Source organism: Palaemon carinicauda, chromosome 13 (genome assembly GCF_036898095.1).
Source record: "Palaemon carinicauda isolate YSFRI2023 chromosome 13, ASM3689809v2, whole genome shotgun sequence".
Lineage (NCBI taxonomy): Eukaryota > Metazoa > Arthropoda > Malacostraca > Decapoda > Palaemonidae > Palaemon > Palaemon carinicauda.
In genome coordinates, this window is record NC_090737.1 from 25,272,169 (window position 1) to 25,292,037 (window position 19,869).

The window sequence follows — 19,869 nt, forward strand, 5'->3', positions numbered from 1 at the left end:
CCTGAGCCTTAGCCTGCCCTGGGGGACCAGTTTCTCCAGAGACACAAGGTGACCTATTAGTCTCTGCCAGTCCTTTGCCCTCCTGGGTTGGTCTGTCAGGAAGGGGCGGAGGACCTGGTCTAAGTTGTCCAGTCTGTCCGCGGAAGGGAAGGCTTTCACTAACCGGGAGTCCAGAACCATCCCGAGGTAGGTCGTCCTGGTGGAGGGAATCACTTGAGACTTCTTTAGGTTGATGGTGATCCCCAGAACGTTGCAGAACTGCAGTAACCTCGCGCCTTGCTCCTTCAGTACTTCCTCTGAGGCTGAAAGTAGCAACCAATCGTCCAGGTAACGAATCAGGCGGATGCCTTGTTCGTGTGCCCAGACTGAGACCGTTGTGAAGACCCTCGTGAAGACTTGGGGGGCAGTGGACAGCCCGAAGCAGAGGGTTTTGAACTGCAACGTCTGATTCTCCCATTTCACCCGTAGGTACTTCCTGCTGGAGGGATGAACCGGGATCTGGAAGTAGGCATCCTTGAGATCTACTGATATCATGAAGTCCCCTTCTCTCAAGGACGCCAATACTGATTTTGGAGTGTCCATTTTGAAGTCTGTCTTGCAGACAAACTTTTTGAGGGCTGAGAGGTTTATAACCGGTCTCCATCCTCCTGTTGCTTTCTCCACCAGGAGCAGCCTGCTGTAGAACCCTAGACCTGGGTCCCGAACAGGTTCCATTGCCCCTTTCGCCAACATCGCTGAGACCTCTCCCTGCAGAGCTGTCCGTTTCAAGGGATCCTTGGGGGCTAGCCACTCCGCCTGATCTGGCATCAGAGGAGGAGAGTCCGCTAGGAAGGGCAATCTGTACCCTTCTTTCAGAACTGTCACTGTCCACAGGTCTGCTCCGTGTTTTTCCCATGCTTGCCAAAAAAGTTTGAGGCATCCCCTCACCTGAGGCTCCGGCAGGAGTAGGGGGCCTCCCTCCCTATCTCCTCCTCGATAAGCGGCCTGGACCACCTCTTCTGGATGCGGAGAAGGACGGTCTATAGGCGGCTTGATTCGGGGCTGATCCCCTACGGGAGGGCTGAGACGACTGGGACCATGTTGTCGCCGAGTTGTCTCTCCTAGGGTGGTTAGGAGCGGGCCGAGGAGGGCGAGGCGAGTCGACGGAGGGTCTTCTAAACGTCGGCCTCCTGACCGGAGGGCCAGGCAAGTCGACGGAGGGTCTTCTAAACTTCGGCCTCCTGACCGGGTGGGGTCTGGTCTCGAACGGCTCCTTCATCCTCCAAATTCTCTCCATCGCTTCCTCCGCTGCCTTCGGGGGAAAGATTGAGTCGTCCCACAGGGTCAGGTTCCTCAGAGATCTGGCCTCTCTGTCCGGCAGCCTCCTGGATATCTTGCTCAGAACAGTGTCCCTCCTTCGTAGGACCCAGTTGGCGGACATGGCTAACGACTGGTAAGATAAGAATTTTAGGGCCTTGCCTCCTGAGCTGATGAGTTCCCTGAGCAAGGCCTGGGTCTCCGGAACTGACAGGTCGTATGACGACTGAATGCCCACCAGTCTAATCGGGAGGAGACGTTGACAAGGTCCTTCGACATCTCCTCCATCATGACCGCCTCCGAAGGAGAGAAGCAGATCGGAGCCGTGGACGCCCTTTCTTCTGAGGCTCCTTGCCCTAGTACAGTGAGTGCCGGCTCCAGTGCACAGGCGCCCGCTCGCTGTCCCTCTGGGAGGTAGAACCTGCTCTGGGACTTCAGGCCCTGGAGCAGCTTGGAGGAGCTCTGGCTCTTGGGCGCCTCGGCGTGGTTGGCCACTATCCTGTCCATGTGAGCCTTACCCAAATAAACGTCCCTCGCCAGAGGGAGGGCCAAGGAGGGGCGCTGCTGGACTGAGGCGTCCACTATTCTATTTAGGCTGAAATGCCAAGCATCTTCGGAGGAGGGTTCCGGTATGTCCAGCCTGTGGTGACTTCTGATGAGGCCTATCACCCTCTGATAGGCCGATACCTCCGCTGCTGACCCCTCTCCATGGTCGTCGAGCTCCTCCGACGGGGGTGCTGGTGCAAGTGACGAGGATACCCCGACGGAGGACCTCGCACGTGGGGGAGTCCTGGACCGATGCTCCCGCGGGGGCTCCCGACAAAGGACAGGCACCTCCGTTGGAACGGGGGCCTCCATCCTGGGCCTAACGTCTCTCCTGGAGGTCTTCGAATCTATGGGCCTGCTCGTTTAGGAAGGCCGAGGGCTGAGCTCGTGCCGAGCTAGGTGGCCCTTGGAGGTCAGGACTCGGCTGCCAGACCGAAGGGGCGACTCTCTCCGCTGGGCGGATGGAGTCGGAACCTTCGCGGTCTTATGCCTGTCAACTGGAACCTGCCATGAGGAATCCCTCCGTCGGGTGCCGCTGCTGCCAGAGGAGTATCTATCCGGGGAGGCCGTCCTCGGACGCCAACCTGAGGGGCCCGGCGCCGCAGCTAGTTCCAGAAGTCTGTCTCTGTGAACCATCACCCATTCGTTGTTCTTGGGGGATCTTGGGCGCCGACTATAGTGGCGCGACCTCGAGGGGGAGCGGGAACGCGACTACTTCCTACGGTACTTCCCTTTTCGCCTCCTGAGGTTCCTCAGCGCCTCATCCTCCGAAGAGCAGGAAGGATCCTCCACCGATGAGACCGACGACTTATAGGCCCTCTTTGAAGGCCTCGGCTCCCGCGGTGATGTAGGAGAATTCCTGCGACGCTCCGTGGACGACGACGCCTGCAGAAAAACCTCTGGGAAGACAGCCGACGGCGCTGGGGGGGAGCGAGGAGGCTGTCCCCGCGGGAGCCCAGGTCCCGAAGTCATCCTCCATCCTCATCGGGGACCTGAAGGGCTTCTTAGGGGGAACCCAAGCAGTGGGGTCCGACGGAGGGGAATGCTCCTTCTCGACGTCGCCCTCGGCTGCTGAACCCCCTGAAATGCACGCCCAAGAGGCTGGGGAGAAATTAGTAGCATTATTACCCCACATGGGGTCATCAGAGGAGACGTGACCAGGTCACCATCTCCCGAAAACACTCCCGCCCCTCCCTCAGGCCCCTCACTCGCCTGAAAAGACGCCACAACCCCACTGTCATGAAGATCAGACTCCTGGGGAAGGGCCGCGGGCCTCTTCCCCGCAACGGACTTACCTCGTCCCCTAATATGGGTAGGGGAGGCTGGGAGAGAAGCTCGGACCGCCGAGGCGCTCATCGAAGCAAGGGGGGAAGGGATGTTGGTATTCTTAGACGACTTCTTCGCCGCCGCCTTCTTCTTGGTGCTATACCGCACCCACTGCACCTCGTTCCACGACTCGCACTCCGGACACGCGTCGGAAGGGGAACACACGCTGCCCCGGCACGATGAACACAAGGAGTGCGGGTCCACTTCTGGTTTAGAAAGGAACGCTCCACACGATTTGCCGGCCATAGGCCCAGGACAACGGCGAGGATGCTCCATGATGAAGGAGAAGCACGACGAGACACAAGCGCGCACAGAGAAAGCACAAAGGGACCACGTGGGAAGCGCGTGGGACACAAAGGGTCGGGGACACACAAGTCACACTGGGATAAGGAGAGCGGCGAGATGATATCGCGACGCGACCAGAGAACTTACTGGAGGTCGAGACCTGAGCAAGCATGCTCTCTGACCCGGGGTTAGCCTCAGGACGCGTATCACTCCGCCTGAGGTTGCCCCTCATAGAAAATGGGTTTAAGGTAAACTACACAAAACTCTGGTCGGATGGGAAGAGATGCCAGATACTCCTAAGAAAGTAGTTCGAGGTAAGTACTTCGTGTTGGAACAAATAATTAACATATCTTCCACAATAATGCAAGATCAAGGAACAAAAACAGTGGCATAAAAATCAACAAAACTCACATCAAATTAAATTGAATATAAAAATGACAAACTTATAACAGAGTTTGTATTTTTCCTAACATACAAACCTGAATTCTTTACTATAGGAGATATTCTAACGCGAGCTGGAAAATACAGCAGAAAAACCTTAACAAGGTCGTTAACGATGGGGCAGGTAATTACCAACCTGTTAGTGGTGGGGGGACCGCCAGTCGGTAGCTGCTGTTTACCTTCAATCGGATTCTAGCTAGGAATATCCTAGGGGGCGGTGATGGAGGGAAGATTTGTGTAAAGAATTTGGGTTTGTATGTTAAGAAAAATACAAACTCTGTTATAAGTTTGTCATTTGTTCCGACACTTGATACAAACCCTCATTCTTTACTATAGGAGACTTAGTCTTGAGGCCAGGGTAGCCAGATAGTCTTTTGAAGCAACAATCTTCCGTTAATCTTCTTTCTTTGTAGATCCCCATAATCTCAGCACGACTGAAGGTTTGTAGCTTCGAGGAAACAAATGTTTCAGGATGAAGTGGGTCAGGAACATTCGACTTGGACCCTGTCAAACTTAGGATTCCCCCGACCTTGTAAAAGGGAAACCTCGTGACCACAAGTATAACTTATACCCTGTGAGAGGAATCAGATGAGTATCATAGCTTATTTCCATTGGCGAGTCCAGCTGAAACTGGATACAGACTAGGATCCCCAGATGGGAGGGAGAAGGAGACGAAGAAGATAGATGGATGTCCTTCTTAAAACCTAGTGTAACCCAGTATCCTCAGCCAATGGTTACTGTCCCCTGAAAGGGCGTAGGGTAGCTACAGCACCCGTTGACCTGTCAAAATAGGCCCTATAGAAAGGGTGTCTAGAGACCTATGTGTCACCTGGCTCAAATAGTGAGCGGTGAATGTAGATTGGCATTTCCAGACATGAGAAGTTAAGACTTGGGAGACTGAGAAATTTCTCTTAAACGCCAGTGAGGCAGCCACTCCTCAACTTGATGGGCTCTGGGTTGTGCTGCCTCTGGGTCTCCATGAAAAGACCTCGCAATAACTTTCTTGAGCCAGAAAGGGATGGTGTTGCAAGAGGTTCTCTTCTTCCCCTTGTTGGTACTAAGGAAGAGATGACGGAGACCTGGTCTGAAAGGTCTGGTGCGCTTCAGATATTTCTTTAGCGCCCTGACTGGGCATAGTAACGACTGGTCTGTATTCTGTGTTACCTTATTGAGGCTGGAAAACTGAAATTCTCGAAATCTCTCATCGGTAGATGAAGGATTATGAGTCTAGCCACCAAGCCCAGTACGAAGTTGCGAGACACTTCCCCCCCCACATCCCTTAGAATGGGTGACGATGTAAGACAGACCATGTAGCTCACTGATCCTTTTAGCCGAGGACAGAGGTACGAGGAAGACGGTCTTAAGGTTCAGAAAGTAGCCCGAGGCCCTTAAGGGCTCACAGGGCAGACCCTTCAGGGAACGTAAGACACGTCTCATGGTGATGGTCTAATCTCAACTGGGGGGCAAGATCACTCAAAACCCCGAATCAACCAAGGTGATGTCTTCTGAGGCGGAGAGGTCAACCCCTTCTCAGTCTACAGATGAGGCTCAAGGCTGAGCAATAGCCCTTAATCGCCGAGACTGAGAGGAGCTTTTCCTCACTGAGGTACAAAAGGAAGTCTGGGAACTACTGATTCCTTCCTTTTGAGAACCCAACTGCTCCACATGGTCGCTGTTGTAGCGGTTAATAAGTCCATTGTCTTGGCCCAGCAGTTAGGACATCCTGTAGGGACTGCCTGGAGTCTTGGTTTTACAAGTCCCCATGGCTCGCGAGGTAGCCGACTGTACCAGACCACGTGTCAAGTCAGAAAGGACATTGAAGTCGCTTCCATTGACGAGGCTTCTGTGACTGAGAAGAGCCTGGAAGAGTAGAGTGTCTCTTCGAGGATTAGCCCGGTGTGAGCCTCGCCGTGAGGGGATCCAAGATCTGAGGAGAAGGGTTGACGTCTCTAATCTCGGCGAACAGATCAGGTTTAAAGGTTGCTCAAGAATGGCAGAGGCAAGGGACAGTGACATTGCACTAGCAGTTAGCACAATGCCCTAGAGACTGACCATATATTATATGGTCAACGACCAAGCCTCCTCTCCATTCCAGCTAGGACCAGGGAGGGCCAGGCAGTGGCTGCTGATAACTCAGCAGATAGACCTATAGGCTCCCCCAAACCCACCATCCTTAGCTCACAAGGATGGTAAGGTTGCAGGCACTAATGGCACTAACGAGTCTGAGCGGGACTCGAACCCCAGACTGTCAAACACCAGTCAGAGACGTTACCAATCAGGCCACAGCCAGAAGATCAATTCTGGTCTTAGGGTTTGGGGTGGACGACATAGCCTGTCTAAGGCTGGAGCGTCAAGAGGTCGAGGAGACAGATGCAAATCGCCGAGGCATGAGATATTACACATAGTTCTTAAAGTCCTTAAATAGGAGGATTCTAAGTCCCTCGACGGCAGCTCTCCCAAGGAATCCTCAGGCTGCGCTAATTCCTCGCGAGTTATTACAGGTAAAGTGAAGACGCGAGTAGCAGACAAACCTTATGTCTTACCCCTCGCATCTTTCTTATCGAAAGGGGAAGAACGGTAGAAGTCGGAGTGTCTGGAGGTAATGGCGAAGACCGTTGATGAGAGTCGGAAGACTCTCTCTGTCATAAGAGTAAATCTCTTGATGACGATGGTCGCACGCATAGCGCTAATTGCGTGCGTGCGCGGACACTCTGTGCTAATTGTTACGAATGCCCGACGACTCAGCGTAACTGAAACTCAAAGGTTCCAAGTCGTGTGAACTCGAAAGTCCAGCGCGACAGAGGCCCGAAGGACTCCTAAGGTCATGAGAACCCGTAGGATCAACATGACGAGAGTTCAACGGGTCCCGATCATGCCCGCCGAAAGGGTGATCGTCACGAGACCCCGAGGGGTCAACATGAGGAGAACCAGTAGGTTCAAGAAGACGTCTCCTTACAGCACGAGGGGGAGAACGTCAGGGATGAAGCTAACTCCGCAGGGTAGATTTGTTCTCCCGAAACAGAACATCACTTAAGACAAGGCTCTCGCTCCGCCCCTGTAGGAGAACCAAAAGCGTAAGGGGGAGGAGCATGGATCAGCAAACTCCTACAAGTTTTCTCTTGTGAAGGGGAGGAAGATTCTCCCAAAAGAAATCGCCTAAAACAAGCTTTCTCCCTGCTCTATGGGGAAAAGCATAGGCGTAATAACCTCTCTCTCTCGCAAACGAGGGAGAAGTCCTCCCGGAGGAGGATATTGCCAAAAGCAAGATTTCTCCCCGCTCTATGGGAAAAAGTGTAAGCGTAATAATTTCTCTCTCGCGAACGAGGGCAAAGGAGGACATCGCCTAGGACAAGCTTTCTCCCAGTTCTATGGGAAAAAAGCATAGGCGTAATAATACTCTCTCTCGTGAACGAGAGAAGTTGTCCCGAAGGAGGACATTGCCTAAGACAAGTTTTCTCCCAGTTCTATGGGAAAAACGTAGGCGTAATAATCTCCCTCTCGTGAACGAGAGAGAAGTTCTCCCGAAGGAGGGCATCGCCTAAGACTAAGTTTTCTCCCAGTTCTATGGGAAAAACGTAGGCATAATAATCTCCCTCTCGTGAACGAGAGAGTTCTCCCGAGAGAGTTCTCCCGAAAGAGGACATCGCCTAAAACAAGTTTTCTCCCAGTTCTATGGGAAAAACGTAGGCGTAATAATCTCCCTCTCGTGAACGAGAGAGAAGTTCTCCCAAAGAAGGACATCACCTAAGACAAGTTTTCTCCCAGTTTTATGGAAAAAACGTAGGCGTAATAATCTCCCTCTCGTGAACGAGAGAGAAGTCCTCCCGAAGGAGGACATCGCCTGAGCCAAGCTTTCTCCAAGCTCTTATGAGAAAAAGTGTAGGCGTAATAATCTCTCTCGCGAACGAGAGAGAAGTTCCCCTTGAAGGAGGAACAAGCCTTAGACTTGCTTTTTCCCCTGCTCAAGGGGAGAAAGCACAGTCTTCGGGGACGAGATAGCAGAGGTAAAACTCGTCGAGCTGTTCGCAACTCTTCACGAAGGAGGGAAGGTTGCTGAATGGCTGAAGTGGGGAAGCTCTCCCTTGGAAGGGGGGTGGTTCTCTCACGCAGCCCAATTCCGAGGAAGGTTATCACTCCCTCGTAAGGGGAGGTTCTCTAACCCCTGGAGGTGAGCCTCCTGGCAGCAATCTATGTTTCCCAACAACAAGTTGATCAAGTTGCAGGATGACAACGAGTGCCACCTCGTAACATGGGCAGCTCATGAGCTGCCACATGAAGCGTAGGATAATGAACAGAGCGGCCGAAGCCATCGGCATTGTGTTCTACGTCGCTGCTATCTGGGTGTTTTCTTTTAGCCTCTCTAACACGTTTCCCCTTTTCCTCCTGCTCTCAACCGAAGACAAGAAGGGCTGAACCCCTGCATCTTCTTCCGAGGTTTCCGAGAGACTCGTAATCCTTAACTCATTAAGGAGCAAAGGAACTAGGGAGGTTGTCCTGTCTGAAACACGAGAGCGAGGGATTGACCCCGCGAGTGTATGACCGGAGATATGCGTGTGTAGCGCTAATTGCGTGCGAACACCTTGCGTGACGCGAGTCTGAAGAATCTGCCATAAGAGTAAAACTCTTGATGGTCATGGGCGCAGTGTTGGTTGAGCGTACGCGAACACTGCGCGCGACAAGAGTCCGAAGACTCTCTGTCATAAGAGTAAACTCTTGGTGACTTGTTTCACGAGAACCAGAAGGTTCAGCGTGATCGTGTGTGCCCCTCGAGGTTGTGTTGCAAGAACCCGAAGGTCCAGAGCAACGGGAAACGGAAGTTTCCCTTGTCACGAGACACCGAAGTGTCAGCGTGACTAAATGCACGAGAGCTCGAGGTTTCAGTAACTTGAGTTGCGAGAAAACGAAGGGATAGCGCACCGGGAAACCGAAGTTTCCTTGTCACGAGACCTCAAAGGGTCAGAGATCAAGAAGTCGAAGGCGAGAGCGATCTTCTCTAAAGATAAGGAGTGAAAGCAACGAGAAGAGCTCTTTCTGACTTTTCTAGAGAGAACGGAGACCCTCAAACTATTATGCGAAGAAGAGGGTTCAAGGTCAGGACGTGCTTTGCCCTTGGCCGCGCTCCTGGCTTCTTAGATGATCCCTCGCAAGAGAAAGACGACAGCGAGGCAGAACGATGACGAGAGGGAGCGCTCTTCTTAGGTTTGTGCCAAGAGCGCTTATAGTCTCGAGGCGAGACAGAAGGCGAGGAAAATCGAGAATGATGATGTCTCTTCTTATATCCCGTCTCTTCGGCGAGAACATCTAGGTGAAGGCACACTAGCTCTCCTTTTCCTCTTCTCTCTCTCCAACCTGACCTCCGAAGAGGGCGATGACAAGGAGGAAGCGCTCTTCTTATGTTTGTGACGAGAGCGCTTATAGTCTAGCGGCGAGACATCTCATGAAGAGATAGAAGGCGAGGAAGAGCAAGAACGGTGATGTCTCTTCCTATGTCGCCTGTGTCTCCGGCGAGAATGTCTGGGCAAAGGAGAGCGAGCTCTCCTTTTCCTCTTCTCTTTCTCCCTCCTAGCCTCTGAAGAGAGCGAGGTCGATGAAGAGGAGGAGGAGGAGGAGGAGGAGGAGGAGGAGGTGGAGGAGGAGGAGGAGGAGGAGGAGGAGGTGGAGGAGGTGGAGGAGGAGGAGGAGGAGGAGGAGGAGGTACTGCGATGTTTGCGCTCGTGACGTTGTAATTTGTAGATACGCAACGGAGTGCGAAGTAGGCGCCGCAGGAGCTGAAGTTACTATATCCACTAAAACTTCCGTGGGCGCCGAATGAGTTGATGGGAGGTAGGCGAGGTCCGGAACTCCCGAGGGTTCCAAAACAGAAGGGACCTGAGGTACTACCTAGCCCGTGAGGAACTAGTTCCAAACTTCCTCCGAAGGGGAACCAGGAAGTCCAAGGGCAGGCCATACCGCTCGTACATGATCTGGAATGGAAGCAGTAACAGAGTAGTTCCCGGTGGCGGAAAGTATTGCCCCACTGGGGGAGGCAACGTGATCTGCCTGACCAAGAGGAATGGGGGTTAAATCAATGGTGCCACTCTTCCTCGACTTCCCCCCGGATTGATTGATTGATTGATTTAAAGTTTTCAGGCATCCTGACATCTAAGGTCATTGACGCAGGCAAGGAAGAGAGGAAGAGTCTGAAGGGAGAGATTGAGAGGCCGAAGAAGAGGTCCATGACTCCTTACCTTCGACGGCAATCCTTGAGGTAAAGAGTCCTTCTAGGACTTCCTATTCTACCTCTCTCGAACTTCTCTCACTGGGAGGGCGACCACTTCTACATACTTGGCAGGGGGAGCCTTCAGAACGCCTATGACCTCTGTACCCAGGGTATAGGGAAAGAGGATCCACCTCCAGCGGTGACATAAAGGTGCCCAGAACACTTCCTCATAATAGAGGACATCACATCTAACAAAGAAAAAGAAAAAGGATTAATCAAAAAACCAAAAAAGAAAGGCTAGTCTGCCACACAAATAAAAGCAGGAGCAGCGGTGTTACCACTGTGACGGCTAGAATTTGATTGAAGGTAAACAGCAGCTACCGACCGGCGGTCCCCAACCACTAACAGGTGGGTAATTACCTGCCCGCTCGTTAACGACCTTGTTGAGGTTTTTCTGCCGTATTTTCCAGCTCACGCTAGAATATCTCCTATAGTAAAGAATGAGGGTTTGTATCAAGTGTAGGAACAATTAACTAATTAAGGCCATAAGCCAAGCCCTGGGACATCAAAGGCCATTCAGTGCTATATAATGCAAATTAATCAACCATACTCATACACTCACAAGATTTGGTTTTCATTTTAACCTATAAAACGAATAACACATATTTTATAAAATAACACATAAATGCAAAATAAGAAGGGATTAAAAGGATTAAAACAATTAATTAATCAAAGCTTGTGATATAAACCAATACTCTGTATAAATATTTTCAAGTTCAGGGTATTACAATTTTCCCCAAGTATATCTCTTAAAGGTTTGACCTGGAGTAAATGTGTCCTCCTCTGAAGATTAAAAACAGGATGGTTTAGATTTATATGAATACAAATTATACTAAGGTACAGTGAAGGTTTAATAAAGGACAGGGATCCCACACCTCTTGAAAAAAAACTTCTTGATTCATTGTCCTTCGGTAATGACTCTGCAACTCCGGCAATTGGCATCTTAAAAGCCTCTTTGTTCTACACATGTCTATACTCAAATGAATGAAAAAATGCATACCATAAAATAACTCTACCATGTCTAGCCCAGAGCACTAATACCAAATTCTCCTTGACATATTAACAAAGAAGTTAATATAGTTACCTACATTTCATAGATTTAGACAATTTGTCACGTGATGAAGAGAGTTGAAAAGTTGGTCATAAACACATGAAAAACAGTAGTAGGGCAAGAACCAATAGGAAGGCCAGAAAATCATGGAAAAGAGAAAGAGATGAAGACATAGAAAGTGTAAAGCACAGGAGGATCAGGAGAACTAATTTCATGTCTAGACACAAAGGGAAAAACATGATATTAAGAAATTTTATGATGATGAGGAGGGCAATCAACCATAGTCATGAGTTATCTAGAATCAAGAACCTTAAAAATATATCCATCTGCAATAAAAATGTGCCATAGCTATAACAAATTTGGCAGAAAAGATCAGGTAAAATAATGATGCAGACATTCAACATTAAAACTAACTAAAGTGAAGATACTGTAGTACTAAAGGTGCCATTCTACAAGGGAAAAATCAGGGTGGGGTGGTGTAAAAAATGTCTAAACAATACGAAAGTCAAAAAGTATGAAAGCCTCCAATTCTGGTTAACTGTATTGCACAAACATTACAGCAGGTTTTTACTATGCTCCAACAGGATATTACAGAATTAAGTATTTATGTTTTACATGTACATGGAGGATGCAAAATTAAATCAACAGCAAAAGAGGTAAATAGGAAATACTACTAACCTCCGATGATTCTAAAAAATAAGATCTTGTGCCATCAGGATTGGTTTTTATGATGACATTCCCACTGAAGGCTGGTGATCCATTGGATATGCCTGAATTACGACCAATGCTAGAGTCCCCTCCTGGGTCATGTAACTGGACCAATTGAATAGGTAGGGACAACATAGTTCCATTGGGATCATTTAAGGAACCTGTAAAGGACATAAGGGATCATAAATGCTTTATCACTTTTGAAAGATACAAAAGTAAGAGAAAACTATTAACGGTATATTTAGATCAATCATTAGGAAATAATTGTGATGATCCATGTGTAAAGTAGCCTTATTTTCTACATGTTACATTATATTTACTCACCTTGAGATACAATGTGTGAATTTGTCAAGAAAGATCCAGCTGACTGGGTAAGGTCATACTGTAACTCTCCATCATCTCCAACTACGACAGTTCCAGCGCCAAGATCAGTGCCATTTACCTCACCCACCTCCATGATTTGTTACTTGAAGAGATTCTGACAATGAAGGAAATTTCAATGTTATATATACTAGATATCAAATAAATCCTTCAAAAAAAATTAGCACCAATTTATTATAGTAATATTTTATTCTGGTTAACCACACGATAGAACTGCAAGCTATACGATGGAATCATTCTTGAAAGAATAAATAATAATTCATATCTAAGCTGAGTACTCCTCTATAAGGGGAAACCCCCACTCTTATCAGACATTAGTCTTAAGCCTACAAAAAACAAGGCTATGGAATGACTCCAATTGGCAGGGTTGCAAGGCAATCATTGAATCAAAGCTCAAGACTTTCAGAGTTCCCCCATAGGATTTATAATAATAGGGGAACTAGAATTGAATAGATTAAAGCTGAACAAGTTAGAAAGTAAAGTAAAAAGAGATCAAAATGAGTGGATGAAGAGTAAAAGGAAGGATTTCAATAGTTCAAACTTGCAGCAAATGTTTTTATGTTGATCAGGCTCACACGAGTCTCATTTTAGTTTATACAGTATAAGAAAGGTCTATTTTAATGTTGTTACGGTTCTTAAAATACTTTATTTTAATTGTTATTTATTCTTCATATAGTTTATTTATTTCCTTTCCTCACCGGGCTATTTTTCCCTATTGAAGCCCTTGGGCTTATAGCATCCTGCTTTTCCAACTAGGGTTGTAGCTTAGCTAGTAATAATAATAAGTGCACATAGGGGATGATGCAAAGAATCTTTAGTAACCTCTATACAGTAAGACATACATAAGGAAAACTAAAATAGATACCCCTTAAACCACAAACATGGATTTGTCTTACATCTCACTCATGGAAGATTACTATTTAGGGAGGCCTATAACATTTCATCACTTTTTTAATTCTACCTAACTAAAAAGTTATGGCAAAAAAACTATTTTATGACCCTTAAGAAAATTCTTCTTGAGCAATGCTCTTCCCTTGCACTATATCTTTGGATACAGTCAGGGCCTTAAATACTGGCAAAAGATACATAATTGACATGCAGCATCACTTCTAACTTTTGTTCTACAAAGCCAAAAATTCTAATTATGTCAAGGTTTACCCTAAAAATTACAAATTTGGACGTAATTTGTATTTTCCCTAATGATACAAACCTTGAGCTCTTTAAAGGGAATATACTTTCGGCAAAGCTAGAAACTAGCCATAAGACTTTTAGCAAAGTATAACTACCCACCGCTAGTTAGCTGGGGGGGGTGTAGAGGTAATAATCAGCTACCCCACTCACACACACACCTGAGCTATATTGCCATTTTTGATTGCAGGCAGGACTTGCAGGAGGATAGATAATGGCAGGACAAATCTGTATAAAGAGGTCAAGGTTTGTATCGTTAGGAAAAATACAAATTACAAATTACTGTACTCCAAAATACCATTGGTTCCATCACTAAATAAAAACATTTTTCTCTTTATAGGGAAAGACTCACCATTAGGTGGGTGGAAGTCCTAACCAACTGGATGGTTTATGACCTAGGGTGTCCCTCCGTGCTTCACACAAGCTATAGAAGCCTCACCCTGACACATCGCTAATATCTCCTGCACACGCACGCAATAGCGGCTTAGGCAATCCATGTGAATGTGTGACAACGAAGCAATGTGACTTGTCCAGGTAAGAATTCTTAGATTTTTCAGACTACCTAGAGCAAACCATTAGATATTGCCTGATTCCCACCTCGCTAGGGGAATGGGGACGTAACAAATATATGCACATACTGTACTGTACTCTATATCAGGTTACACAAGGGAAAAGATTCTCACCTGCAGACGGAGGAGGCTAGCTTGCAGCGTACCATATGTACTGTACCCCAAGGGAGGAGAAGATGAAGAAAAGGAAAAACCAGTCACTCTTATCCCTCATCCCTGAATAAATCCCGGGTAACATCTGCCTTCAACCACCTGCTACTTGTCCAATCAAGGAGCTTGGGGTGTTTAGACCACTTGTGCACCCACCACAGGACTGATGGGGAATGTCTCGCTGTTCCTATGAGTTACGTCTTGCAGGTAATGGACGATGAAGGACGTGTGACGCTTCCACACAGCTTCTTATAAAAATTGCGCCAGAGTAGTTTCCATTAAATGATAGGGACGTGCTTATGCCCTTAACATCGTGAGCCCTAGGTTTTCACCCATGCGAGCAGTCAGGATTCAAGGCCCGATCTATCACCTTGCTAATACATGCAGGGATCTCATTCTTTGTGACTCTCCTCTTAACCCTTCATGCTAATAAACATTCTGTTAACTCGAGTGCGAGCTCTTTTGGTCCATTTAAGGTGGCACCTCAGCACTCTCCCAGGGCATGGTAGCAGTTGATCTGGTTATCGGGTAAAATACGGAGACTCAATCAAGAAGGGCCAGAATCTAAGATCCGCTACACTTGGATTTTGAGTCTTTGCTTTATACTCAGGAACGAAGCCGAGCATTACCTGTCCCCATCCCCTTGAATGGGAGATGTCATAGGAAAGACTGTGTAATTCACTAATGCTTTTGGTCAAAGCCAGAGCAAGCAGGAAAACCATCTTAAGGTGAAGATCTGATGCCTGATAAGGCAGTTCATAAGGAGTTTCAGGGACAGGAATACACGAACTACATTTCAGAAAGGTGGTCTAACTTCTAGCTGAGGACAGGTATGTTCGAAGTTTCAAAGGTGGAGACACATTTCCAACCAGGAGGAAATATTTACTTTTCATCTAAAAGGCCAGGCTCAAGGCTGAGCGGTAGCCTTTCACCCCTGTGACCAAGAGAAGTTTTTCCTCCCGCAGGTATAACAGAAACCTGTTATCGCTTGGACAGTGGCGTCGAGAGGAGAGAGAGCACTTCCATGACACCAACCACATAAGACTGCTAACTTCATCTGGTAGATGGCGAAAGATGACTCCCGGTGGTGTCTGGACATCCTTTTCGCAACTGCTTGCAAAGCCTATCTTCGAGAGATGCTGGATAACCTCCAGGCATGAATTCGTAGGGATTTCACCGCTCTGTGGTAAATCCTTAAGCGTGGTTGTCTGAGTAGACATGTCGTGGAGGGAACTCCCTCGGCACCTCTGTGAGCAAATGTAGAAGGTCCATGAACCATCGTGCATAGTGCCACATCGGAGCTATGAGGACCACTGACAGATTTTCGGATGCCCTTACCTTGTTGAGTATTCTTCTTACTAGGCAAAAGGGGGGAACACATAGACATCTATGTTGCCAAAGAGCTTGGGGATTTCGTACTGGAGAGCAGTATGTTGGAAGCTTGTTGTTTAAGAAACATTGCAAATGGGTCTACTGTCAGCGAACCCCACAAAGTCAGGACTCTGTTGGCTACCTGTCAATCTAAAGACCATTTAGAGCCAACTATCTGAGTTGCTCTGCTCAAATTGTCTACCAGAATGTTTCTTGCCTGGGATGAGACAGGCTGATAGGACTACGACGTTGTCCTTCATCCATTTTAGCAGTTCCAAAGCTAACTGGCATAGGTGCTGTGAAAAGGTACCTCCTTTCTTGTTTGTATATGCCACTACAATGATGTTGTTGCTCATTAACACCACAGAGTGTCTTGAAAGGAGTTGAAACTGCTGGAGGGCCAGGAAGGCTGCCGTCATTTCCGGGAGGTTTATGTGGCAAGGTTGCTCGGACTCGTACCAAAATCCAGAGGCCTTGTGTTGCAACATTTGAGCCCCCACCTCTTTTTTTAATGCATCTGTAAAAAGCATCAATTCCAGAGGAGGAGAGAGATCTACCCTCCTGAGGAGGTTGGTATCTGATACCCCCCCCCCTCAGATCTCTTTTGCTTGGGGGCAACTCAAACCTGAAGGTTTGAGGAGTCCTTGTGCTGAGCCCAGCTGGACTTCAGCTGCCACTGAAGAGACTGGATGCATAATGTCCATTGGTCACCAGGCACGCCAGGGAGGTCAGGTGACTTAAACGCAGCAACTGATGTGCTAGTAGCAAGTCTAGTAGCATGAATGGATGTGCTGGTAGCGAGTCTAGTAGCATGAAGGGACATGCTGCCTTCTTCAGTCTCTCTACTCTGCTCTTGAAAGGAAAGACCTTGCCTAGTCTGGTGTTTAAGAGCATCTTTAGATAAACACAGTATTGCCGATCATCCAGGATGATCCTTAGATACTTCCTTGATAACAGAGGAACTAGGATCTGGAAGTATGCGTCCAGTAAGTCCAATTTTATCATGAAGTCCCAGGGCCTGACTGCCTGTCTGACAATATCTGCTGTCTCCATCCTGAACAGAGTTTGTTGAAGAAACTTGTTCAGGGAAGAGAAGTTGATGAATGGTCTCCAACCTCCAGACACTTTCTCTACAAGAAAGTGTGACTGTAAAAACATGTAGACCCTACTAGGACCTCTTGGAGAGTGCCCTTCTCCAGCATGGTTTGGACTTACGACCAGGGGAGCTGTTCCTTCATCGATCCCTTCGTGTAGGAATTCAATGCTACTAGTTGTTGTGTCAGTGGAGGGAAAGACAGTATGAACAGGAGGTGATATCCTGCCGGAGTACGGAGACCATCCAATGTTCAGCCCCATGTACCAATCATCTCTGTCACCGTCTCTGTAAACATTCCCCCACCGGTAGAGGGATGGGAAGAATGCCCTCCCTCGCGGGATCATCCACGTCCACCTCCTCTTCCTCCTTTGCTTCTTTTGCCCTAATCTTTGGCATGAAAGGGCTTCTTACTGGTCGTCTTAGGGGCTCCTGAACTGTATAAGCAGATACACAGATAGTCATGAGCAGACACCTTAATTAAAACAAGAGTAGGGAGTGATTACAGGAGTAGCAATAGCATGTGTCAAAAACGAATGCAGTTGGGACAGGCGAAAACACTGTTACAAGAACAGTCCTACGAGTGGTAGCAGGCTTCAAATTGGGTGCACATCTCAATCACAGGTGCCACAGGTGAGAAAAGATCTTTAAATAACACAACACATTGGGCAAAGAGCTAAGCCAAATGGAAGTTAGAAAAATTAGCACACTAGCAGCAAGACCCTAACAATTTGTGAAAGGAAGAAAGGACCAGAGGCTCTCAGGAATAATGAGGAGGCATGTATGGCTGGAGTTGAGAGAAGCTCAATGCTTTGTTAGAGAAACATACTGATATCATAAACAAGTTGCAACGTTCACTCAGGGCGCGCATCAGGAACAAGGTGCGCAGGTGCGCGCTGACAAGCAGGAGATCGTGGGCGCTCAGGAGACCGATGGCGCGCCTAGCGCGCAGCAGGAACAGAAGGGCGCTGACGGCTAGCAGGGGAGGGCTGGCGAGCAGGAGAGCGTTGACGAGCAGGAGAGCGCTGGCGAGGCGAGTCTGAAGGCTGCAGCTCAGGAGAGCGCATGTGCGCTACTGCGCGCGAACGCGCAGCTGAGCGCACAGGGGAAACCTGACACGCAAGGGATTTACCCACACCGTGGGAGACATCCCTTTGCCCCGAAGGGACCGGTGCCCGTCGGGTGACGGGGTGAGAAGGCGCCTGCTGCGCATCTGCATCCAGGAGCGAAGGTAGGCTGGAAGGACTGGAAGGTCTGGCAGGCGTAGCAGATCGTGAGCGATCTGCGGAGAGGTCCAAGGACGTGGCTGCTACAGTCTGCTCCCGACGAGAAGAATCCTCTGCAGGGGAAGGCGGCGGTGAAGACGACCCGAAGAGGCGCCTCTTAACTCCCTTGTAGGGAGAAGGAAGGCCCCTACGGCGAAGAGGAGGACGAGCCTTACGGCGAAGACGACCTCGAGGAAGGGCATCCACATCGTCGGTCCTCCGAAGAGGAGTCTATGTCAGTGCGCTCCCCGAGGAGGAGACGCACCCGCAGGAGAGACCGTGGGACTCAACTTCCCCCTCGAAGGATGTTCGGAAGGGGAGGCTGAGCCTTCAGCAACGTCCGCAACAGCAGCAGCAGCAGAGGTTTGACCAGACCCGTCGGAAGCCTCTGCCACAACAACGTCGACAATAGACAGAGGGTCTACCTCTGCTATTACCGGCGATTGCTTGACAGCAGCCCCCAACTTGATCAGGTCAAACAGGGCTTCCTTGGAGGGCAAGCCCTTAAGCCCCAAGGAAGCCCAAAGCTGAAAGAGATCATCATTAGACACAGCATGGTCATCATCGTAATGAGAATCAAAATCCTTCCCCGGAGGAGGAGCTGCCCCGCTATGGGAGGCAACGCCCTCTCCCGCACCCCGAGGTTGGGAAACAGAACAATGGCCTACGCTACCACTCGACGGCCTCTCATGAGAGACCGACCGAGTGGGAGCTTCGGAGGAGGTTCGGGCGGCGGAAGAAGAGTCCTTGGAGCCTTCCTTAAGGATATCGCATAATATCAGGGGACGTATTTCTTGATACGACACATGGCAATCTTCACCCCGAATAGAGTTTTCGCTCTGAGGGGGAAGAGTGGCGAAAATAAAGAGGAGTCATCATCAAGGTTACCCGGTTGATCCCTTCCCGTACTACTACAGGGCCACGCATGGCAACTCAGTCCTTTAATAGTAGCCAATTAAGCACGGTGTATCTCCCGCTCGCTCTCAGTGTTTTGCTACTATTCCTGGATTATTATTATGCATTCTCCAGCATCTTCATCCTCTGGAAAAATGATATTTTAATTATAAAATAAATTTTTGAATATACTTACCCGGGGAATATATAATAGCTGAGCCTCCGGCGGCTCGACAGAAAAACACACAAAAACTCGCGAGCGATCGCTATGAAGGTAGCGGGTGTGCCCACTAGCGCCAACTATTGGCCAGATACCGCATATACATGTAAACAGACCCAATTTTTCTCATCCCGCTGGGTCTCTATCGGGGAGGAAGGGGGGGCCTTTAATTTATATATTCACCGGGTAAGTATATTCAAAAATTTATTTTATAATTAAAATATCATTTTTAAATATTTAACTTAGCCGGTGAATATATAATAGCTGATTCACACCCATGGTGGTGGGTAGAGACCAGAGTTAATTAAGTTTACAGCGTATATGCTTAGAGTTTTTGACAGTTATATCATAACAAAACCCAAATATATAAGGGTACCTGGTAAGGAAGTTGACTTAGACGATTACTCTGCCTTATTAGTCTGTCTTCCTCACGAAGCCCAGTGATCCTCTTAGGATGCTGAAAGACTCCCAGGAGCTGAAGTATTAAGGGCTGCAACCCATACAACAGGACCTCATCAAACCCCTAATCTGGGCGCTCTCAAGAAATGACATTTGACCACCCGCCAAATCAAAAAAGGCTGCGAAAGGCTTCTTAGCCTTCCGTACAACCCAATTAAAAAACATTTCAAGACCAGATTAAAAGGATATTGGAATTAAGGGAATGTAGTGGTAGAACCCTTACCCACTACTGCATTCGCTGTAACGAATGGACCCAGTGTGTAGCAGTCCTCGTAAAGAGTCTGGACATCTTTTAAGTAAAATGACGCGAATACCGATTTGTTTCTCCAAACGGTCGCGTCCATAATACTTTGCAGAGATTTATTTT

General features: G+C 48.4%; 1 protein-coding gene across 2 annotated transcripts in view; it reads right to left on the minus strand.

Moving 5' to 3' along the window:
• Positions 1–12,387, minus strand: part of LOC137652225 (zinc finger protein 236-like) — a 178,074-nt gene extending 165,687 nt beyond the window's left edge. For both annotated transcript variants that reach the window (XM_068385457.1, XM_068385456.1), the window contains exons 1-2: positions 12,237–12,387; positions 11,883–12,073 (exon numbers count right to left, since the gene is read on the minus strand). In XM_068385457.1, the coding sequence (XP_068241558.1) occupies positions 11,883–12,073; positions 12,237–12,369 (324 nt within the window). In that variant the 5' untranslated portion in view covers positions 12,370–12,387. The remainder of the gene's footprint in view (positions 1–11,882; positions 12,074–12,236) is intronic.
• Positions 12,388–19,869: the final 7,482 nt, after the last annotated feature.